Source organism: Phytophthora parasitica (genome assembly GCF_000247585.1).
Source record: "Phytophthora parasitica INRA-310 unplaced genomic scaffold supercont2.58, whole genome shotgun sequence".
Taxonomy (NCBI): Eukaryota; Oomycota; class Peronosporomycetes; order Peronosporales; family Peronosporaceae; genus Phytophthora; species Phytophthora nicotianae.
The window spans coordinates 321396-344512 of NW_008649044.1; the positions used below are offsets into that span (position 1 = coordinate 321396).

General features: G+C 51.3%; 8 protein-coding genes across 19 annotated transcripts; 4 read left to right on the forward strand and 4 right to left on the reverse strand.

Annotated features, from left to right (window-relative positions):
* Window positions 1–659: 659 nt before the first annotated feature.
* Window positions 660–1236, reverse strand: PPTG_16610 (hypothetical protein). Its single transcript, XM_008914184.1, has one exon. It carries the CDS (start codon window positions 1157–1159, stop codon window positions 809–811), a length of 351 nt encoding a protein of 116 aa, XP_008912432.1. The 5' UTR covers window positions 1160–1236; the 3' UTR covers window positions 660–808.
* A 329-nt stretch (window positions 1237–1565) lies between these two features.
* PPTG_16611 (hypothetical protein) lies at window positions 1566–2797 on the forward strand. The gene has a single exon (XM_008914185.1). It carries the CDS (start codon window positions 1718–1720, stop codon window positions 2441–2443), a length of 726 nt encoding a protein of 241 aa, XP_008912433.1. The 5' UTR covers window positions 1566–1717; the 3' UTR covers window positions 2444–2797.
* On the forward strand, window positions 2778–8878 carry PPTG_16612. Of its 2 annotated transcripts, XM_008914187.1 has the most exons (2): window positions 2778–3803; window positions 3923–8878. In XM_008914187.1, the coding sequence occupies exons 1-2, from the start codon at window positions 3747–3749 to the stop codon at window positions 8696–8698; spliced, it is 4833 nt and encodes a 1610-aa protein (XP_008912435.1). In that variant the 5' UTR covers window positions 2778–3746; the 3' UTR covers window positions 8699–8878. The 2 variants fall into 2 exon arrangements, with proteins under 2 accessions (XP_008912435.1, XP_008912434.1); XM_008914186.1 differs by having other exon boundaries at window positions 2778–8878.
* A 55-nt stretch (window positions 8879–8933) lies between these two features.
* Window positions 8934–13684, forward strand: PPTG_16613 (hypothetical protein; the record flags this gene model as incomplete). Its single annotated transcript, XM_008914188.1, has 5 exons — window positions 8934–9086; window positions 9153–9263; window positions 9321–9723; window positions 9788–9875; window positions 9937–13684. The coding sequence occupies 5 exons, from the start codon at window positions 8934–8936 to the stop codon at window positions 12926–12928; spliced, it is 3747 nt and encodes a 1248-aa protein (XP_008912436.1). The 3' UTR covers window positions 12929–13684.
* Window positions 12965–14590, reverse strand: PPTG_16614 (hypothetical protein; the record flags this gene model as incomplete). The annotated part of the gene is made up of 1 exon (XM_008914189.1): window positions 12965–14590. The coding sequence occupies one exon, from the start codon at window positions 14588–14590 to the stop codon at window positions 12965–12967; it is 1626 nt and encodes a 541-aa protein (XP_008912437.1).
* Window positions 14591–14709: 119 nt separating this feature from the next.
* On the forward strand, window positions 14710–17166 carry PPTG_16615. 2 transcript variants are annotated; one of them, XM_008914190.1, is made up of 4 exons: window positions 14710–15208; window positions 15271–15367; window positions 15437–15545; window positions 15620–17166. In XM_008914190.1, exons 1-4 carry the CDS (start codon window positions 14731–14733, stop codon window positions 15650–15652), a joined length of 717 nt encoding a protein of 238 aa, XP_008912438.1. In that variant the 5' UTR covers window positions 14710–14730; the 3' UTR covers window positions 15653–17166. The 2 variants fall into 2 exon arrangements, with proteins under 2 accessions (XP_008912438.1, XP_008912439.1); XM_008914191.1 differs by having other exon boundaries at window positions 15634–17166.
* Window positions 15201–21351, reverse strand: PPTG_16616 (hypothetical protein). 9 transcript variants are annotated; one of them, XM_008914192.1, is made up of 5 exons: window positions 20963–21343; window positions 20606–20900; window positions 20470–20523; window positions 18251–20401; window positions 15201–18180 (listed from the first exon to the last, which is right to left on the reverse strand). In XM_008914192.1, exons 1-5 carry the CDS (start codon window positions 21298–21300, stop codon window positions 15832–15834), a joined length of 5187 nt encoding a protein of 1728 aa, XP_008912440.1. In that variant the 5' UTR covers window positions 21301–21343; the 3' UTR covers window positions 15201–15831. The 9 variants fall into 9 exon arrangements, with proteins under 9 accessions (XP_008912440.1, XP_008912441.1, XP_008912448.1 ...); XM_008914193.1 differs by having other exon boundaries at window positions 20606–20887; window positions 20963–21340; XM_008914200.1 differs by having other exon boundaries at window positions 18251–20523; window positions 20606–20887; window positions 20963–21351.
* PPTG_16617 lies at window positions 21336–23051 on the reverse strand. Of its 2 annotated transcripts, XM_008914202.1 has the most exons (3): window positions 22740–23004; window positions 22599–22675; window positions 21423–22502 (listed from the first exon to the last, which is right to left on the reverse strand). In XM_008914202.1, exons 1-3 carry the CDS (start codon window positions 22966–22968, stop codon window positions 21486–21488), a joined length of 1323 nt encoding a protein of 440 aa, XP_008912450.1. In that variant the 5' UTR covers window positions 22969–23004; the 3' UTR covers window positions 21423–21485. The 2 variants fall into 2 exon arrangements, with proteins under 2 accessions (XP_008912449.1, XP_008912450.1); XM_008914201.1 differs by having other exon boundaries at window positions 21336–22675; window positions 22740–23051.
* Between the last annotated feature and the right edge of the window lie 66 nt (window positions 23052–23117).

Below are 23117 nucleotides of genomic sequence, written 5' to 3' on the forward strand. Positions count from 1 at the left end.
TTGTTTGGCTGTCATCTACCTAAAAACTGCGATCTGACCTCCAAACAATTTCTTGGAGGTTGGGAGGTGTTTTCGAGGTTTATTTTTATCCAATCACTTGCAAGCCATCTTCCTAAATGTGTGACCTAAAACGAGATTTGACACCCACTATTGAGGTTGTAATCAGTAATCAGAAATCTGGACTGCCAAAGCGCTGTTTCCTTTTTGGCTTGAACAAGCGCACTGAAACGCTCTTTCACAACTTTCAACACCGGCCTACGTAGACGGCGGGCTATGCAGACTGCGAGGCTTGATTGCCGCGCTACGCTTCGTCCGTCCTCGGCTTCCGGCTTGGCTTCACCCAGAGCTCTTTCAGCTGAGTACAGTGGCTTCAGATCTGCGACAGCTGTCTGTTTGAAAAGCGGAAGTCACGACGATGGGAATGAGCAAAAACTCCGCCTGTCAGCAGTTAACATGCCTAGCTCTTGAGAGCCGTGGACTTCGTTAGGCTTTAGATAATAGCTGCAGAGCAGCTTAGTGGCTGGTGATGGTGGCAGTGGCGGCTCCATTACTCATTTGATGAGAAGTTTCCGAGATCTTACAAGTGACAACTTTTTACCAAGCGTAATTACGACTCATATTAACGAATCACCGATGAGCACCGGGCAACCATTCGTTGGCTGCACATGCACTGACTGCACTTCAGCCATCCAGTGCTCATTTCAGTTTTAGCGTGGAAACGATTCCGGTTAAATGGTTAGTGATCCAAGAACATGTATCATGCATGACGAGCAAATGATAATTTTCAATCAGCTACTCTGAAAGAGGTTTAGTCGCCTCGCGAAAGGCATGTTAGATAACGGTTTATGATGCTCACAATAAATTCACAAGTAGTTATGTACTGGTACAGCAGTAGTAAGCGCCTTTGACCAAACTGAAGGTGGTTAAGACAATATCGACAGCGCATCGTCTCAACTCCAGGCGTGCGCACGCTTGAATCGGCCTCTTCAGGCAATAGGGTCGATTTCAATGGAGCCATCTCGTTTGCTGATGTTGCTGCTTGAGAGACTCTGCCGTAAGGCAGAAGCTTGCAGACTGCAAGCTGCAATGTCCTCCTCCTCGAAAAACTTCTCGAATGCCGACGAGGAGCGTAAACTCTCGCGTAAGAGACTGCCTGCATTACATAAGGTATGTGCTCTGTCGTCAATGTCTACACGCAAAAACGGACACATCCATTTTGGTCATCCATCATCAATTCGATACGATAAATGACCGTGGGCAGGCTGCCTGCGGGAGTTGCGTACCATCGAGCATGATTGCGAGCCGGTAGTTTGAAAATTTTAGTGCTTGAGGAATTTTTCTTGATACCTAACCATCGCAAATTCAAATTACAGCACAAAACTGGAATACAAGGAAAACCTGCTTTATACATTTCCGCAGGCAAACTTTAATCCTCTTATAAATGTTTAATAATGAATTAATTAACAAACTTATTTTAGCAGGTTATTTAAATTAAAAGCTGCAATAACCCGCAGCCCCCCAAATCGTAGAACGTTCCTTCTGCTTGGATGTGGCTACTTTTGTCAAAAAACGCAGTGATCGCACTTGAGGTTGCTGCGGCCGATCGCGGCGCCCGCCAAAGGCAAAGAAGCTCTGTGGGCGCTGGAACGAACGCGGGCGAGGAAGGCCAGGTGGCGAGTAGGCAGGCCAGGAAACGACGAACTCTATCCCCCGTAGCATGAAACGCGAACGACCCCCGAGCTTCCCCACTCTCCCCTCTCTGAACAGCAGCCGCAATGTCGCCGTTTGCAGACCGCTCCAGGACCAGGTGATGGTGCACAAGCGTCTCCGCAACTCGTCGCCTTTTAGCAAATCCACGGTAGTGCGCAACGGCAACGGATATGGAGCGACGAGTAACAACAATAACTACAGCAGCAGCGTAGTCTGTCAGCAAACGCCAGTCACGCCGACTTCGACGTCCGCGTCGCCGCCACCTGCCACTCTAATGCAGTTCGCGGACTTTTATGTGGATCCGTCGGTGGTGTCACCTGCTGAGGCTGTGGGCTTGGCCGAGGAGATGGCCGCGGACTTCTACAGTGAAGTCTCAATCATGTACGACATGCTCTCGGACATCAAGACGCCCACTGCCGAGGGCCGCGCTGTGGACGAACTCATGCGCCGCCTGCACAGTGCTCTGAGCTCCAACGACAACGGACGCGCCACTAGTGGTGGCAATTTGTCAACGCAGATTGCTAATGTGCGTGGACTCTACAACGGACTCATCCGCGTGTTTATTTTCCTGTACCAGCGATACTATCGCGCCTTTGTCGTGCTGGAGGTGAGCGAGCTGCTGGCCGCAAGCTGGCAACGCCTACTCGCCTTTGTGATTGAGTACCGCATCCTGGACGAAGTGTTCGTCCGCAAGGTGTACGACCACGTCGCCCAGATCGTTGGTTCCCCATAATAAAAAGAAGCATGGGAGGAAGCGGTGGCGACACGTCGGCTGGTAACTTAACTCCGCATAAGCCCAGTCGTGGTGGTGGGTGTTCAAACCGTACAACAGCTCAGCTGCAATCGGCGGCTGCTCCTCTGGCCCCAAGTATAAAATAAAGCTCTGGTATCATTAGATTCTCCACTCAGTTTTCGTCACCATTGCCGTAGAGTCCATACATTCGATCGTGTAAGCTGTTGTACTTCAGTACTAGTATGCCGCAACTTTCTGCCACGAAGCAGAGTCTGCTTGCTGGCAGAAAGTTGGGATTCCCAACTCCTGGTTCTGTGTAGTTCAGTCACGGTCTCGTCAATAGGCCTGCCCCGCAACAGCCAAATTGAAAATCGGCCATTCTAGTGTCACGTCTGACACAAATTTCCAGGTGGACGCCAAAGGAGTGATGGTCATTTCTCTATACAGCAACTTCAGCTGGGCAGTCCGCATTCCACGGCATAAGAGAGCGCAATGGCGACCGTTTGCGGTGCCTTCCGGCAGTTAACGAGCGCGTGCGTGTCTGCGCCCGAGTCTCCGGCGAGGCTGAAGGCTGGGCGAGCGTCGTCCCTGTCGTCGTCGCGCGAGTTGGCGCTCTTTTCAGTACCCAATGGCGCGCCCCTGACATTCACGGGCCCCGCCACGCGCATCGCGCGTAACAGCCGCACAGGCCTTGGTGGATACACGTCACTGGAGCAGTTCACACGCTCTGTAGAGAAGATTTCGACGCTGCCGGTGGCCAGGCTGCGGTCAGACGAGCGCGTGGGCACCATGTTCAGCTCTATGGACGCTTTTTTAGGTGTACAATTGGTGGCCTCATCACGCCGTGATTTCCGCGTCTGTGTCAACTTTGTGCTGCCTGGTAGTGACGCCGAGACGCTGGGTATCCACCCAGCGGCGCTGGTTGTCGCTATTAACGGCAAATCCATGCGTGGTGTGAGTCTACAGCGCGTCCTGAGCACGATACGACGTGCACTCTGCGCAAACGAGAACAGGAGTGATGGTACAGCCATCGAGGTGCCGGATCTCGGCGACCACATCGAGATCGACCTGGCACAGAGAGAACACGAGATGAATGTAGACCGCAACCCGTTCGCGCTCACACAGTTCCCGTCGCCGCAGGGCCATCATTTACCCGGCGTAAAACAATTTCGAGACAACCAGGCTGAGGATCAGAGGCAGGAGCCTATGCAGATACAGGAACAGAACTCCCCGACGCTCGGAAGGCAGAGATCCAGGTCGTTTAAGCACTTTTGGATGTCGGACAGGTCCAGTAAAGCCTGCTATGAGTGCGAGCAGCTGTTCACGTTCTTCAGACGGAGACATCACTGTCGCTCATGCGGTCAGATCTTCTGTGCGAATTGTTGTGCGAGATTGCCACAGTCATTTGGAGGCAACAAAGTAGACGAATCTATTGAAAGACTGAGGAAGCAATTGGTGTGCCATACGTGCCATAGACAGCTACGAGAAGGACTGCAAATGGAGCTCACAGGCGCCAATTTCGAGGAGGATCCGCAGAAGCCGGCGAGCTCTCCACCTGCACCGACACTGTTACTCATGCCGCAGCATATTGCTGAAGCGATGGAACGCTCGACGTCAGATGCGTCCAATTACAAGCAGCTGGACAAGTCGGAGCTATTTGACAAGGACGAGATCAGCGATGATATGCGCGTAAGTGAACCGCCCGAGAAGTCTCGACCGCCCGTTCTATTTAGTATGTTCCCGAAGGTTCAAATCGTTGCAAGTGCACAGCATTTGGCGCATCAGCCTCATTTGCATGAGTTGACGAAGGAAGTCAAGCAGACTGGCCATGGTACTGGTCGCAGATTGAGGACATTTAGCGAGCCACTGATACTGTTTGGAAGAAAAGATGCTCAGCACACGTCGCGAAAGCTCAAGCGCTCCAACAGTCAGGCAGATTTATGTAACCCAAGCAATCATCGCTGGAGTGCGGCAGAGTTTAAGCGTCTCGTGGCAGAGTCAAACGCTCAGGCTCGACTTGCAGGAGCATACCCTCCTACCTCAAATGCTCTGACAACGCGACCTAAAGCCATGTCTGTGTCATTTGAAACACCGCGCTTTGGAAACGCTGTTCAGTGGAGCCCATTCGGCCCCAACAAACTAGCATCGAAGGATAGCGGCATTCTTGCCATGGTTGGATTGTCCAAGGATGTTCACAACGAGGCAGAAGACCCTAAATGTGTTTCCAGACGTGAAGCGGCTATGGAGCAAATGTCAAAAGATGCTCGCGATCGCATCGAAGAGCGTATATTTCATTTGTTGGACAGCTCTCCGGCAGTGTCGCAGTTGTTGATGGTCGAGCAGCATAGATGGATGCAGATTATCAGCTTGTTCGCTCACCGAGCGGCGCTTACTGTATCCTGCGAGCCGGATAAAGGTGATTTGCTGGACATTATGCATTATGTCCGTGTTCAATGCTTAGACGGAGGCCGCGTGCAAGATAGTTTCTTCATCGACGGCGTTCTCGTTCACAAAAGTTTGGCCCGCAAAGGAATGAGGAGCGACATCCTGAACCCGCGTATCCTTTTGATCGCCTCAGCTTTAGATTACCAGCGCAAGAAGGAGGCTATTTCGTCGTTGGAGAGTGTTGCTGGTCAAGAAGTGGAGTACATGCATATCGTCACGGAGAAAATCCTGACTCTGAACCCCGATATTGTCATGTTTGAAGGCCACGTGCACCGAGTTGCCGAGGAGTTGCTGTTCAAAGCCAGCGTTTCAGTCGTCAAAAACGTCCGATTGATCGACCTGCAGCGTATTGCTCGCTGCACGGGTGCCTCTGTACTCACATCGTATGACCACATTGACAAAATGTCAGATGTTGGGGTTATCGGTACCTGCAAACGATTTTACGTTTTACTGAGCGACCAAGAACCGAAAAGTGCGAAGAAAATTGCTTTTAGAGCCAACGCGGATGGATTTTACGTAGCGGAGGACGGCTCTGCAATTTCCAGGCAGCGGAAAAAGCGCACTCAACGCCAAAACATCGTGTTCGAAGGAGGCATCACGTCAAAAGGATGCACGTTGTGCTTGCGTGGAGGAACACCCGGCGTTTTCACAGAGATCACCAATGTGCTGACTGCCATCATCCGTGCTGCGTACAATATGCGACTTCAGCGGTCTATGCTGGCAGCTTACGGATATATTGCTCCTAGCCAGAACCATGAGCGCTCTGTGGCAGAGGAATGGTTTGCCAAGTCGTCGACGTCCTTGTATATCTCGCTCAAGTCTAATTCTTTGTCGATGCGTGCCGCTCTGAAGGAGACACAGGCGATGTGCAAATGGTGCAAGGCTCATACTCGGTTCAACAACATTAGTTCGCTTCGAGTGGTTCGTGGAGCAGACGACGACGACAGCATCCCATCAAGCACAACCGTTGTACAGTCCGGTCATCCCCATTGGTGCACGTGCGGAGCAAAGTCGTCCAGTTCGCTCAGAGATCGCATCCTGTTTTCAACCTGCTGGAGCACGTTGGAGGGTAAAACGGCGTCCAAAGCAGACATGATGTGCATCGACTTCTACAGCTCGAACGACATGTCGGTTGGCCAATTCTTCGACAATTTCTGCTTTTCTAGCAGCAAAACTGAGTTTAAACGCGCGTTCTCGACGTCGAAGCTGTCGTTCTCCCACGATACGGGCCGTGTGATCGTGCGCGTGAAGGACTTGACTGATTTCAAGGACTCGAGTGACCAACTACCCCCAGCTGAATTCCTTCGGGAGTTCAACTATCGTGCTGTCCTGCAACGAGTTCGATCCGAAGACGTGCTGATGTGGTCGCGCAATATGAGTGGCGGGAACCATTTGTCCTCAGAGTATACGGTAGTGCCGAGTGACTTGTGGAACTACTCGTTTGGCAAATTTCTGGAGGATATGTTCTATGGGAAGGCCATGGACATCGATTGCGCCCGCTTTCCCCATTTGGCTGGTGTGAGTGGGTCACGGGATTCCTCTTTGGTACATTATTTCTCTCGTCGTGGACGAGTTGTCAGTGTTCATGTGGAGCCTCTCGAACCTGTTCTCCACGTTGCGTTGCAGCCGGCACTCTGGCAGGAACATATCGATCACCAGGTCCAGCTTGATGCCATCCATGATCTCTGCGATCTCGTTCGTGAAGTTTACGGCGTCACAACTTCGAAAGTTGCTGAGTCGATGGCAGATTTAGTCACACCGCTCCATGCCAAGCAGAACTTGAAGATTTTGAGGAATGAAGTCCAGCAATGGTATTCCTGCTTTGGAGCCAAGATCGAATCGAATCCACCGCAAGATGTATTTGCGTACAACGCTCACTTTCGGGAAATTTACGAGTATGCTGTTGGTTGGAGCTTGCGTATCACACGAGCTGTGCAGGCCACAGTGAAGCCAACAATGGCCAGCCTAGTTAATAGCCCAAAGAGCGCGCTGCCCAAGGCTTGGTTCGACCAGTTAGCACAGCAAGCAGAATTCAGCGACCGCTACAGTGAGCCCGCTACTCCCAGTGAACTCGAAGCAACGCCAGTGAACATCAACTTCCAGGAGCCTGGAAACCTAGCGCATCTCGCGAGCTTTGCCCGCAGCTTGGCTGCTGCAAAGAGCGCTTCTCCAGCGGGCGGAATGGCTGAAGTTGCCAACGAAGTCGCCAACACGTTGCGACAGAATGGAACTACCAGCTCGCGACAATCAGAGCCATGGGACACAGATGAAAGCTACGATCGCTACGATGAGTCAAGCCACTCGTTTCCCGCTGACTACAAGGCAGAAACGGAGTCTTATCCAGCAGCTCCCGTGTTTAAACAGTCCGTCTCAGCCTTGGGTGTACCCGGTCATGTGTCCTCAACGATGGGGGCGCTTGCGTCCAAGAAAGCACTGGAAAACTTCCGGTTGACGCAACAAGCGAAGAAGCCTGACGGTTTGGGATACCTGGCACTACCTAAACGTCTTCTCGAGTGGCATCCTAGTCTGCCGTTGGGTGCCAATAAGGCTACTGTGCTGGTTAACGCTAAGCAACCGACTTCGGTGGTGGCGTACTCACTGTTCTCGAACGAGTACAGCCAGTGCATCAGCGAAAATATGAGGAAGGAGGCCACCCGATATGCTCTCGAGGCTAAGACGAACGGCACGTCGCCACCAATTGACTGCGTTCAATCCGACGAGATCAGGAGCATGCTGCGCATTCTGCGCTCCACTACGCGAAACAACGTCGACCACAGTTTTGTGGACGAGAACCAGTTCCAATCTGCCATGCGCTTCAGCTGCAAGTCGTATTATGCCATGCAATTCCACGCGCTTCGAAAATTATACTATGGTGGTGACAGGAACTATGTGGAATCTCTTTGCAACTGCCAGCAATGGAATGCAGCTGGTGGTAAGTCTGGTGCTGGTTTCCTGAAGACGCGCGATGAACGCTTCATCGCGAAGGCCATCCCGGAGATTGAACTGCAAATGTTCTTGAGTATGGCGAACGAGTACTTCTGCTACATGGCAAAGACGTTCGAGAACGACTTGTCGTCCATGCTGTCGAAAGTGCTCGGTATCTACAAGGTTTCGATCTCGAACACGACGCAGAGTGGTGATAGCGATCCAAACGTACGAATGTGCGTGATTGTGATGGAGAATCTCATGTACGGACGCGAAGTGGACTTTTCGTTTGATCTGAAGGGCAAGATGGAAGGACGGTACAAAGAAGATCACAACGGAGATAGCCGTAGCGTTCTGTGGGATCGTAATTTCGTGGAGCTAGCAGGCGGCATCCCGCTGCCTCTGCAAGAGTCGGCGTTATCGCTGCTTCTGTCAGCGATTATGAACGATACGACCTTCTTAGCGTCTGTCCAAGCGACAGACTACTCCATGCTCGTGGGCTACGATGTGAACAAACAGGAGCTGGTGGCCTGTATCATCGACTATATTCACAAGTATGACTTCATGAAGATGATGGAGCACGCTGGTAAACGATTGATCCAGGAGGAAGGCGAGATCACCGTGCTCAATCCGAAGCACTACCGCAAACGCTTCTGTCTGGCCATGAACAAGTACTTCGTCACGATCCCGTCGCGCTACACTAAAGTGACCACTGTTATCCGAAACACGGCATCTAACACCACGACGGTCGGCAGTACTGGTACAACTGCCCAAGAGGACGAGAAAGACAGAGACTACGCTCAACCTCCGTACAGCACTAGCACAACTGCCAGTAGCGTGAGCACAATTGCATCTGTTGTGGGCACCCACCGCCGTCAGCTCTAAAGGGAACGACAACGTCAAGGCGACGATAGTAATTTACACTGTACAATAGCGCGGCCTGTCAGCGCTGCGAGAGCAGAGCACGACGATATGCCGGAAGTCATACCGACAGGAACAGATCATCTAAGTCGACTGACTTAGAATATCTTGTAAGGTAAAATTGAAAATGCAGTTTCGCATCTAGTTTTGTGTCTATCTATTCACAGGGCGAAGCAAGCTGGATGGCGGACAAGAAGGCATGGAGACGATCGTGTTGCTGGAAGCAGTTCTTCATGACTACAGTCCACGGACTACAGTGATGAATCCGTTTAAACCCAAGGAGAACCGCTTGTTGTCTGCACTTCGTTCTGTGAAAGCTGCTCCTGCCCGTGAGATTGTCGGAAGAATACAGGTGAGTGTACGTGTACTGCAACGGATGCGTGAACAATCAACTTACCATGCCTGCTTCGTGTTGCAGCTAATTCGACGGCGGCATCCAATTTCGTTTGGATCTTCAAACCCTGTGCTGACGTATTGGTTGCGCTTCGAAGACGTTCGTATCCGAAATGAACGCGATCTGCTATTGTACGTAATGTTATCACGAGGGAATGAACCAGCTTTGGACGATGAACGCAGCGTGCACAAGATGGAGGCTAGTGGCCAAACTGTGCTGCTCGATTGTGGACCTGATGGCCAGTGGAAAGGTTCGCACATGCCACGCTTGTTTGAGCAGGAGCTGTTAGTGTTCGATCCGCTAGTATTCGCAAGTGTGGCTATCGGGAAACCTGCCTCTGCAAAGCCCCCTACAGCACAGATGCTTGTGTTCGCGTATGGAGCTTTTGAGACGTACGTCCCGCCAGCGAAGTCAGCGGAACAAGTTGCACAAGAGATGGAGGCTCTCTCCAGCCGCTTCTTGCAGACTGTCATGGAGGTGGAGCAAGATCAGCTTCAAGGCGAAGAAGAGTTATCTCTCGATGCACTACAACGCAATGCGCGCCAACTGTTCCGAATGTTCGACCAGGACAAGTCCGATTCGATCGACTTCGAAGGTACATCACATCATTTTGTTTGCTCACGTGTTGTTGGCTCACTTGGATGCTATTTGGCCTCTAGAATACAAGCAAATGCTCGCTTACATGAAAGTCAATTTGTTAGAATCTAAAGCTAAACGCTTCTTTCAATTGGTGGACGACCAGAACAAGTGCGTAGAGTCTGATATCATTTACGGGTTGTGACTATACTAATGGTGTGTATTCTTGCAGAGGATACATCGATGAACGAGAGTTTGTCATCGCGATGTATATAACCAATTACTTGCGTGCCCAGCAGAAGCAGAAACGAGATGACAACAAGACTACGAACTCGCAGACTCTATCCCCGATCGATGTATTTCGCCAATTAGATGGAGATCGAGACGAGCTGCTGAATGCCTTTGAATACGAGAAAGCGCTGGAGCTGCTTGGAGTTCCTCTCAAGACTAAACGGGCTTGTAAACTGGCTCGTGTGAAGCTCCCTAGATCGGCGACGATGTCGCTAGAACAGTTCAAACGTGCATGGGTGGAGCTGGTGGATGCACGTGATGAGTTACAAAAGCGAAATGTTGAAGGGTTTGGTGGTCAAAAGAAAGGTAAGAAAATGATGGAGAAAATGCAGAATGCGTTGCTGGACGAGATACATCGAGAAGAGCAGGAAGAGCTACGTGCAGCGCTTGAAGCGAAGGAAGTTGTAGTTCGCCTTGAGAAGGAGCGACGTGCAGCTGAACAGGAGGAATCCCGACGTTTGTTTCAGCAGCAACGGCAAGCTGCTACGTCTACGCGAACAAAAGAGGCGCTTCGTGAACGTCAGTACAAGATCAACCGAAAGAAGGAACGTACGATTAAGGATCGACAAGCTCGCGAAGAGCGAAGATTACTTGATCGTGCTGAAGCTGAGGGGGGAAAACGTGTTATTCATGAACGCGAAGTGGTGCAGGAGCTCATGATGTCCAAGATGGAGCGGATCATTCGACGCAAAGCACGTTGTGGCGACGACGTTGTAGATTTACGTGGTCATGGACTAAAGGAGTTCCCACACGACTTATATCATGGTCGAGACGCTCTCTCATCGCTGTCGAGTCTGCTTATCTTGGATTTGTCGCGCAACCAGCTTCAAAGCCTCCCGGGAGCCATCTTCACGCACTTATTCTCTCTACAGTCGCTGGATATCAGTAACAACGCGTTGAGTGCTCTTCCAGAAGAAATCGGAGAAGCGCGTGACTTGCAGCTTCTTGATGTTCGCATTAACCGACTAACTACTACGCCAAAAGGATTGACACATCTACATGAACTTCGTGTGCTACACTTGGCATATAATCGGATAGCGCGATTCGGAGATAATTGTCAAGGTCTTTACTCGCTCGAAGAACTCAACTTGGTGAATAATGTGCTCGAAGTTCTATCGGACGACATAGGTGATAATCTAGTGAAGCTGGTTCGACTCAATCTGCGAGGAAATCCAACACTCAAGCGGCTTCCAAACAGTTTGCAACAACTGCGAGAACTAAGCATTTGGGACCTCAGTGCTTGCGATCAAAAGCGACTGGGCAAAGACGTTTTCGGCTCGCAGCTCCAAAGTCTTCGCAGCTTAAACTTGTCGTTTAATGCACTCTCGACATTACCGGATAGCATTGGCGCGATGCCCAAGCTCCAGGAGTTGAATTTCAAATCCAACGCTCTCGGATCGCTGCCTTCTGCAGTGGGTAACCTCTCTGAACTGGTCATGCTGAATGGAGAAAACAATGAGCTTCAATGTCTTCCCTCAGGTTGTGGAGAACACTGGGGTTTGCTGGAGGAATTGCGACTGCCACACAATCGACTTGTGGCATTACCTGTCACGCTGGGGCTGCTACGTTCCTTACGTAGGCTTTATCTATCGAACAACCGTTTAACGACTCTACCTCTTGAACTTGGTGCTTTAACGAGCCTCCGTGAGCTGGACGTGTCTTGGAATCAGCTCGCCAGTATCCCTGATGAGCTTGGATGTCTCGAATCGCTAACGACGCTTGATCTATCGCACAACCAGTTAGTGACGTTCCCGCAAACAACCGCGATGCTGAAGAGGTTAATTCATCTGTGTTGCTCGTACAATGCACTCACAACACCGCTTGAACCGGGTCTAGGAGATCTAAAGGCCTTGCGTTACGTGGATCTAGCGGAGAACCGTCTCGTCGAACTCGAGCCGTGTCTTTATGAACTTCCACAAGTGGAAGTACTGAATCTGTATGGAAACAGGATAACGATGTTACCTCGCGAAATGGCTCAACGCTGTTCTTCGCTTCGTAAGCTGGATCTGTATAATAATGGTTTGCAAGCACTTCCCTTGGAACTGGCTGATGGACTCCTTGCACAGCTTGACGTGCTCTCAATTGGACGCAACCCGCTAACGCTTCTTCCAGAGAAAACCAGCAGTACGTGGAAACTAAGAGACCAGTATCAAACAAGCTTCACGAATGGATACACTCCTACTGAGACAAAGGCATGGGTCGCGGATAGCAGAGTATGCTACCCAGTATTTGTACGAGTTTGGGAGGAGCTTATGTTCGAAATATCTGCTTCACTGACACTACCTATGCTTGATGAAAACCCTGGAAATCATAGAGAAGTGAGCGCATTAACAAGTGATGAGTTTTGTAAACGCGTAAAAGAAACGATGAAAGCCGTAACTGGTGAGGATGCAGAGGGAGCTTGGCAACCACGCTACGAGCGGTTAGCTCGCCACTATTTCTACGAGTTCAAATACGTTGGCCATACGATCGTTTTCGACGAGTCGACTCAGCGCAAGATTGGGAATGAAAACTCGGAGGTCGAAATGAATTTGCATCGCCTGCGACAAGAACGTGTAGACGCTGCTATTAAAGGTTGCAGCCAAATTCGAGCGCATCTTAAAGCTGTATACCGTGCAGATGAAGATGTATTGGTACCAGCTATGAAATATGCACACGAACGGCGTGTTGTTCATGAAAAGCAATTACTTAATCATGCTCGACACGACGCACAGGAGACCAACGCAGGGATCAAGGAACAAATTGAGATCGTACAACGTAGACACAACGAAGCTCAAAAGCTTCAACGTACCAAGTTTGCAGATGAAATGAAGCGTCTTGCACGCGAGAGGCTACAAATGAAGCAGCAACGGAGTTCACTAAGAAAAATTAACAGCCGAAAAGTCCTGGCAGCTACACAAGACTGCAGCGACACTCCTGAACGTGAGCATTGAAACAGAAGAAGGAAGCTGAAGTGAAAGCATCTTAGTCTACGCATCGTCTCCTGCTGCCGCTGCCACGGTTTCATCCTCGAGCTGTTGTGCCTGCTCAGCCATAGCGGTGATGCTCTCAGCACGTGCAACAACAGCAAGGCTCCACATGTAGAAGCACGAGGCTACAGGACTCGCAGTGTCAACATCTGCCTTAGCAATCTCGGCAAGGTTTTGCTTCGCTTGGGCAACTGCAGTTGGCGTTGCTGGCAGAGCTTTTCTGACAGCACGGAGTCCGTTAGCACTAGTGCTGTCTGCTTCAGCCAAAGATCTCATAGTCTCCAAAGACGACTCAAAGGTGTTTAAGGATTCCGTTAGCATCGCCTCACCAAGCAATGGCGAAATCTTGTCCCAACTTGGCTGACCCGTAGCGGGATTGTACAGTTCGCGACGTGTATAGCCAAGAAGTTCCAGTGCTGCTGCGAACGTTGTCAGCACGAATCCCTTGAAAGGCACAACTCGAGCAGACGCGAGCGATAACGTTGGAATGTGTGACACTAGCAGCGTCATCAGGAAGGAAAGACGAAGCTCTGCGTCTTTTGCAGCGCGTTGTTGCTGAGCTGCTTCACTCAGTTCTTCACCTTCTGGTGGTCCCGGTAATTGCGCTGCTAGATTTTCTTCTTGAACTGCCACTTGTGCAGCAAAAGCCACTAGGAACTCTCGTAGTAGGGGTTCATCGTTGGATAGACATCTCTCGTTGTCTTTTATGTAAAGTGCGCGTTCAGTCTCCTCGAGTGTAGTTAGGAAGAGCTCAGTGGCATGACGGAAGCGGTCAATCTCTTTCTTGGTAAAGGGTCGAGCTTGACCAATCGTGTCAGCGGAAAAGACAAGCCACTGCTCGAGCACATTAGGTTCTTCTGGGTTACTCTCGTTACGCACATCGGCATGTAAATAGCTTTTGTACTGCCCAGCACGCGCAAGGAGTGCACCTAGCTTTGGCACACCGAAGAATTTGACCCGCGGCTCGCGTAGTACATTCTCAATATGAACGAACTTTGGCGGAGATGCTGGTAGCGCGTTCCCTTCAGTATCAACTGCCGGATTGCCGTCTTCATCGGTTGGTACAATCTCTTTGAACACATCAAACGTGACACCGATTCCACGGCGAACTCCTTCTTCATCTCCTTCGTCTGTAGGCTGAGCCACGAAGTTGTCGACTACAGTAGACTGTGGATGCTTGGAGCTTGCTATGAAGTGGATGACGCAGTTCCCTTGGGGGTCTACACACTTTCGACCAATGTAGGCTTCTTCAGCGTTGAGCATTGAGCAGATCCACTCTAGGAATCGCTGGAACACCAGCACCATGCTCGGTTCGTTGTGCAGCTGATCGTGCACTTGCTTCTCCTCCTCAAGCACCTTTTCCCACTCCAGTTGGTGCTGCTGTTGTTCCGTGTCAACCGGGTCTTGTTGAGTATTATCACGCGGAGTGACGAGTCCAGGTCGTTGCTTCTGTTTTTGAAGCTTCTGTTGCGTCTCCACATTGGCAACGTGCTTGAGCAGGTAGTTGCCCAGGAACTCGACAGGATCTTCTGGTTGCAAAATCGCTAGTTGAGCCATCGCCTCCGTCAATGGAGCGCCCACAGTCTGGCGCAGATACGCATGGTCCAGCTCAAAGTTGCTCGCCATGGAGACAAATATGCTCAATGAGCACAAGATGAATATACATGTATCTTGAAGCGTCGCGTCGTTTCATTTTAAAACTACACCACCGTCACACCAATTTATGTTGACCACTTTTCCCACCGCATTTTGAAAAACCGACGAACATGGCGGATCCTCTTATCGAGCCCTTCGCAGAGCTTTGTGGTGCTCTACGCGGGCTCCAGGAGCAGGTGGAGCAGCTGTCGCGCGTGCATGAAGCGGTGGACGACTTTAACTCGGCGTTTGGCGCCTTCCAGGGGGCCATGGCGCTGCACGCGTCGTGTCTGACGTACCCCAAGAACGTCCCAGCTCCGACTCGCGGACACAACTCGCTTGCGCAAGACAAGAAGCAGACATCCCCAGGGACCGGTATCCAACTGCCCAGCAATTCGCGCGTGTCTCCGGACGGCAACGGCGAGCAAAATATGCTAGTGGGTGGAAAGAAAACTGCGGACAAGTTGTCGAATGGGGAACTCAAGCAGATGAAGAAAAAGCCTGCGACTGGAATGAAGAGACAGGCGAAGGTGGACTCGAATAACGCTCGTATAAAGAGAAGGAAACCCGCACCTAAGGCAGCGAAGCCGGCGTGGACGTGGGAACGCCGTACGTTGATGACGGAATTTCTGGCAAGTTGAAGAGTTTATTGACGGTGGTGATTGCTGCAGATATTCGGGAGAAAATACCGCGCAAGTATCAAAGCCCCGCGGAGCTCAAGAAGCTCGAGAATATCGTACTCTATCTCAAGAACCGACACTGTGCCATGTACGCCTCGACATGGATGTGGTTTGTTTGGTGTTGCTATTTGCTAATATGTTGGGCTTTGGTACACAGTTCTATCTCCGACTTGGTCAAGCATAGCGGGCTGCCAGTAATTCGATGCAAGGAGATTTTGCAGACGCTCATGAAGCTCGACATCATCGAGCGCAGGCGCGAAAAATCGGTACGACTGATTGCAACAGGTGCTGAAGGAGGACCGAGTACTTACGCATTGCCTTGTTCTGCAACCTTGTTCAGGGTTTCGTCTACAGTTTTAGCTCGTCGAACTGAGCCTTGCGTGAAATCAAATGCCAACTCGCGCAGCAGGGTCTAACTTCGTTGGAATGGCGCTCGCTGTAGCGCTGGCTGGTCGCTTTTGCTTTTACATGTGGCGTGCCATCGGCCGTATTTATCCAATTAACGCGTTTCCACTTGCCGATCAGCAATTTCTCACTCGACCACGTTGAGTTTCACTTCAGTTCCGAGTCGTCTTTGGTTTCCCAGCGTTCATTAATGCTTTCTTCCAGTGCCATGTCATCGCGCGAGAACCGCGCCAGTCGAGCGAGCGCGAGAGGTGAAGTCTTAGGGACGATTGCAGCTGTACCACTTGATCCTCCACCGTCACGTACAACATCGGCAAAGCTTAATGATAAGCTCATGGAGCGTTCGCTGTTCTTCCGGCTAAGCACCTTTGCAATGCTCTGGCCGTCGATCCGCTTCAAAGAAGATTGCCGCTGTGACTGCCTGCCGTATTCCGTGGACCCTTGACGAAGCAGACGCGCTGGGGCGTGGGAATTATGGCTACTGATCTGGGGAACTAGCCGTGGACTACCGGTATGGCGTTTCCGTGACCGATCACTGTGGCTAGCTGCTGAGGTGGTTGAGCGTGTCGTCAGCTTCGCACTCTCACTCTCGCTGTGTCGTCGTGAAGTCGACTCATTGTTGCAAGTAGTCACACTGCGTGGCTGATGGACGTTGGCTTGATGAAAAGGATGTTGTGGTGGCTGGTTGTACTGGTGATGGTGGTACGCATATTGTTGCTGCTGGTTGTACGGGTGGAATGCGTACGGGTGCTCCATCCCACCGATATATGCTGTGCCTCCGACCGTCGTTGAAGCAGCAGTATCGGACTTCGCGTTCACAGGAGCACCTGGGCCCAAGATGGCACGGAGAATGTTGTCCGGATGGAGTCCAACACCAGCCACGAGACCCATCCGATTGTCTGCAAACATAGTAGGATCTCGCGACGCAGTAAGCAGTGCGAGATGAGCCCCAGAAAACGCTCGTCGGATCTGCATGATACGGAAACAGTTTCTTCCGACATTGTTGCTCGGGCATAAGGGGTCCTCAATGAACACCGGGTCGAACTTGTGCGGGTCATACGTTTGCTGCTGTAGCTGATAGTCCAGAAGTCCAGTTGCAGCCCCCATTCCATCCAGTGCTCTTGATGCCGGTAAGTCCAGTGAAGAACGATAGCCGTACCGTCGTAATCCTTCTGCATTTGGTGACAGCTGCATGTGGGGTTGCGCAGGTACTTGCCAATGTTGAGCGTAGCCGTATTGGCTTGTGCGGTCATCCACTGCCGCATCATCAGCCGCGTATTGCTGATACTGATGTGGTACCTGATGAGGATCACCCATGCCTGTCGATCCAACCACAGCTCCTGCCATGAACGTACTCTCACGATTTAAAAAGCAACGCGAAGCCACACTGATCCCCGTTGTGCGTGGATCGAATCGGTTGCCGTAGAAATCCAAAAAGCCCATGAGCATTAGACCGAAATCAGCCACACCCGCCTGTACCGTCGACAAACTGTGCTGTACAGCTCTGGAAGCGTTCGCGAACCCGTTGGGCATTGTGTCACTGTGTTCCTGGAGATAACGTGCCACAAGCAGCAACAACGCGTAAGATGAGAGTCCGCCAGAGTACGCCACTGCCAAGCCACGCTCGATGGCAAAACTCTTTAAGACCAACATCATTGGCGCTAGTGGTGGGAATTCATGCAACAGTGCAAGAACGACGTCGTTCGTAGCCAAACCGTTGTGACCCGGACCTTCGAACGAGATGTCGAGTCTCACGTTGTACGGCGGAGCAGTGAGGAGCGTAATGATGGGGACAGCAGCATGTGGTAGCGTCTTCACCGAATCCCGCACAACCCATGGCTCTTGCTTCAACTTGCGCGCGAGGTTCTGCTGCCACGTCTCCTTGATAGCATTTCGACCTTCCAATACACCAGCAGCATCAGCAGGAGCATCGCGACGAACTTTTGGTAGGCAGATCACGAGATCAACATCACTTGACGGCAGTACCAGTCGCGTCACATGCGATCCGTATGGCCGCACCTGAGCACGAGGCCACAGCGATTGCACCGTCGCCGTACACAACCGTTGCGCTGCCAGCTGCGCAGGAAGGCGAGCGTCACTATCTGCCTGAAGCTGGGCAGCGAACTCGCACAGGTCCCAGTGTAGTTTACTTCGTGGTGGTAGCACCGACAACGGTACTGATACGAATGGGCCCATGGCGGAGTTTGTAGCTGCGTATGCTTCCGGAAGAGGAGGTGCTGCGGTAGGCGGGCTATCGACCTGCTGGTCTAGAGACGATGGGGCTGGGGAAAACGGAGTAGCGGGCGAGCCACAGGAGCTTGCGTTGCCTAACGACGAATCCTCCAAACCACCCGTGTTTGCGGAGACAGAGGCCTGGCGAAGTTGTAATTCTTGGATATTATTCTCGATGTTGTGCAACTGAGCTGTCAACGTCGCCACTGTTTGCTTTAAAGTGGTGATTTCCGCAGATGCATTAGAGGCTTGTTCATCCATCACCTAGAAGCAGCAGAATGAACAACTGGTAAGTACACGGAAATGAATAACTTTTGTCAGAATGAGTACGCACCTTCGCTTTCTCGGTCAGTTTTTCCTCAAGTTGAGTAATACGATCTAACGCCACTGTAACCTTGGCGATTGCATCGTTTTCAGCTGGTGTATCTGCTCTTGCCGGTGAAAGCGATGCCACTTTGGCATGCTGGTCGCAATCATTTCGATTGTTGTAGCACGGTTCGCTTTCCTCGGGAAAATCATCATCCTTGCGTCTAAGGCTAGCGCGATGGCAAGTACATTTGCAGCAGTGAACACACTCTGTCCAAACATCGCTTTTTCCACTTGCCGACGCACCAAGACATCGTCTCGGAGCATCACGATCCTCAGCAATTTCCTCTTCGTCCTTGTCGCGGGCATAATCAAATGGCCATGGCCGTCGTCGACGTTTGAGAGCACGCTGGCGGTCAAAAAATCCTCCTTCGCGATACAAGAAGTCCGACTCATTGTCACTGCCCACAGCACTCGATGTGCCATCACCATGCTCTCGTATTGATGCCACTGTCACACTCTGTTTTTCATGCTCCGTGTGGGTACCCCGCCGACTTGCGTCCAACCCTGCAATCTTGGAAAAGGATGCCAAAGAATACTTTTTCGTTGATCCCGATATCCTCCCATTTGTAAAACGGGACGATGCTGAAGAAGTTGACGACGAAGATGAAGGTGGCGGTGGAGGGTCTAGCTCAGCTATTGCGACCGTAGAAGATGATATAGCCTTGTCCGAAATGCCTCCATCCGGAGCCTTGAACTGCCAGTGATTGAAATGCCAGTCGAGGGCAGGTGTCGGGGAAATTGTGCGGTGTGCAGACGTCTGCAACGAAAAGACCGATGGCAGGTACCATTCGAAATTGGACGTCTCAGCACTCGCTTGAACTTCGTGAGCGGTGCTCCCAGCGCCACCTGGAGCCGTGTGATTACCTTCGTGATCCTCAGAATCTTCATCAGCGTCTTGTCGAGAAACTCGGGATGGTTGCGAATGGTGGTCTCGTGGTGCCAATGACAGGAAAAACGGTGTCGTATTCGAGGAGTAAAGAGAATGTGCGCCAAACGACTGTAGTGGTAGTGCTGATGCAGGTGACGCCGTTCCAGTCGATCCAACATTGGAGAAAAAACTGAGCCGCGGGCCGTCGTCATGCGTACTCCCGCTATCACTCCCGCAGTCAATTAAACGCAGTCTATCATGCTGAGACGGCGACGAATCTGAGCCAGTAGTTGGAGCACTGTGCTCTTCAGCATCTCCTGCATCTCTCACACGGTGAGGTGTGCGAGCCATCTTTACAGGAGCTTGCGGTGAGGAAATAGAGGCTAGAGCTCCCTTACTGCCATCTCCATGTCTCTCCATCATTCCCATCTTTTTCTTCCTTGCTTTCTTCTTCCTCCTTTTTGGTTTCGAGTGAACGTTGTCCTTGGCACTGATCTCGGAAGTGATGCTCCAACCGCCTGGTGTTAAACTACCATCGTCAATAGCGGTATCAATGACATCACGAAGCACCTTATCCACACGCGCGATTGTCTCTTCATGCTTCTGGCGGAAATGTTGGGAGAGCTCGCGTAACACGCTGTTATAGCGCGTTTGCTGAGCAGCGCGCATTTCGCCCTCGCGGCGTCGCTGCTTGAGCATCTTCTTGCGACTAGCTCGGCGTCGTTGGGAATGGTTCGCACTTTTCGAGTTTTTGTCGTCCGTAGCTCCAACTCTATCGCTTGTGGATGCACAACCTGACGTGCGTAATGCAAGTGCTGCCTCCTCTTCCTTCGACAATCTTTCGCAAAGTAGAAGCGAACATTGTTCTTGAAGATGCTCTGCCAACAGGAGCTGTATAACCCCCGCTTGTGGAGAGGAGATCGCGTCCTCAAAAGAGCATGTGAAGCAAGTATCCACTGGCACACCGTGATCCATACGCTGCATCGTCTTGCTCACGATGCTCACAAGGGCTTCCAACGATGACCGTGCGGGTTGGTATCCTTGTGCATGGCTCGCCATCGACTGACTGAGATGTCTAAGATGCGAGATAATCCTGGAACCCAGCACTTTCAGCACTGCATTTCGTTGATCCAAGCCTGTCATTTCCCATTCGCGCATCAAGTAAAGTTTAGACGCGATGCCTTGCAAGGGAATCTTCGAGCTACCATCTCTTTGGTGTTGCTTCCAAAAGGCCCAAATATTAAGTTCCTGTCCAGTAACACGAACGAAGTCAGCTTCATAACCGATAGCCCCAGTTTCGAACAGCACATTCGCACAATTTGATTAACGAATAGTGCTTGGAGCGAGTAGTAACCATGTTTCTTCAGCCACTATATGCAGACACCACCACAAACTCAAACTAAATCAGCGTTCTCTTGTTGTCTTGCACTGCATCACGTACGTTTCACTTACCTTCGTCTCCCCCCAAACGCGATTCTTCAATGCTATATCTGACGGACACTCCATTAGGAACTCACCGCACGATATTACATCCATTAAATGGAAGAAATCTGCAGCAAATTTCCTTTCTTTCCCCACCAGTTGGAAAAATTCCATCGACAGCGCCACCGTATCACACGACTGCAGCGTATTGAGCACTCTCATGCTCTTCAACAGCTTTAAACAGCATTCTTCGTACTCTCTGGAGTGAAAACTGCCCACTATGTCTCCATCCACCGTCCGCAGAACTGGTCGCTTCACAAATTCTCTACAGATCAACGAATACAGTTATTAAAACCTTTTAAGCACAAATAATATCTTCACTCTCACCTCAGATCGCTTTTGGACGGCACTTTAGTTGCCAGGCGCTTGTTCTGGGCAGTGCTAGCACCAGTGGCAGTATGAGGTAGCAGTTGGAACTCCTGTACACGCGTTTTTCCGCCTCTGGAAGCTCTGGATAGCGCCGCCATCTGCAGCAGCGTCTTGACGAAGCCCACGTCCTCCACGCAACACAAAGACGCCAGTTCCTCACCACTCAAGCCGCGCAACCACTTCAACACAGCGCGCTTCTCTGCGCTGCCACTGGTGCCGCTGCTTCGATGTCTGCGCAGCGAGATGGCAAGCTCTCCGAGCGCGCGTACAAGCGCCTCGGTCTCACTGTTCGCCATGGTGCGGAATGTCGGAGTGATGGTCAGGGTTCAACTGGACGTTTGATTTTGCTTTATTTTATCAAATAGGATAAGGATTTAGAGAAGTATTTTGACCAATAAGGGAATGAATTTTTAAGGTGCCAAAAGCTTGCAAGCTGGATACGTCTCATGTTTTTAAAGTTTATACACCTGCGAGAGCGCCTTTAGAGGATGAAGTGCATCTGTTGCAGCAAACTGAGCGCGCTCACAACAGTCATGACGACTGCCATTAAGCCGGCGATCATCTGACTTGTTCGATGGTGCTGGCCGCCCAGACGGAAGATGAAAAACGCTGGCAGCATGAAGCAGATCGTCGGGTTCGTCGTGGCACCAAGAACGCCGAGAACTGATGCAATATCACCAGAGCCTAAAGCCACCATAAGCGCAGCGAGCACCAGAAACATCGACAGTCCAGCATGGCGCACCAAATCCAGTCGACGGTTCTCCAGCAGCGCCTCACGGATGTTGTCCCGCAGTGTGTGGACGAACAACGGGACAGTAAGAATCAAAGCGATACTGAAGCCTAGACACCCGGCTATCACAGCGCCATCACCGTGGTAGTTGTTCTTGAGAAAATTGGACCGGGTGGCCTCGCCGAATGTGAGCACTACGAAGAAACCACACAGCGAGTACACAGTCGTGGCGATGCCGATGCTGCGATTCATGACCTTATACATTCTTCTGCTGGAGCGACGTTTAAGTACCAAATATATTGGAAGCACATTCGGATGGCACGTAAATGAGAACACCACAAGTGGGACAGCACGCAGCAAGTGGCTGAGGCGCCAGTCGAACAGCGGCAGGTGTTTGAGCTGGTACGCAATAGTCGGGGCCAGTCCTTCGTGCACGAACTGGAAGTACTTGATCACAATAACCAACGCCATGAACATGATACACACGATGGAAAATAACGACGAGAACCTCAGCGACTCCAGACTTCGCAGCAACGACAGTGGAAGCACCAGCAAGCCAGTCAACATCAAGATCAACGCCTGGCGATCCAGGAAGATACTCTCGCTCGTACTGCCCAAGAACGTCCTCAGCGCAAGCTGTATCAGCTCCGCACTACCGACTAAGTAGCCGATACTCGTTCCGAACAGGTTCATGCACACTACCAGCTGAGTAAAGCCTGCAAGCTTACGTCCTCCCGTGACCGAAGCCAAGTCCATGTACGACCGCGCCTGCCCCAGATCCGAACACTCCAGCAGTAATCTCAACGTGAAATTTGTAGCGATTGCTCCTAATGCAATTAAAGAGATGCCTAACACCAAACCTGCCTGTTGGACGGCGTAGGGTAGCGCCAAGACACCAGCGCCCACGATCGCGACGGTCATAGTGAACATGGAGCCTTTCACTGTCAGCAGAATAACAATTAGTATCAACTCAGCAGGATGCAATATCCTAAGGGCGAGATATACCTGATCCCGGCTGAATCTTCTCCATCAAGTACGTCTGGAAGAAGCCGCCGCGCTTGCCGAGCCGTTGTTGCTGCCGGAAGAAGTCATCCTCAAACACGAGCGTCTCTCGTTCCGAGATGAGCTCGAAATCGTCGCTGAGTGGGGCGGTAGACGCAGAGCTTCCTACTTTACTCTCCCCTAGCAGACGCTCTGACATACCGTCGTCCGGATCGTCCCCAAATGCCATCATCGCGACGTAAAGAGCTCTTCTTAGCTGCAGAATCTGAGAATTTGCAATAATGGTGTAGATACTAATCCGGGGGATCATAGTGACATACAGGAAGTACGCTGTAAGTCACTGCATAGGGACCGACCATGCACTTTCAGAACCTGCAAGCC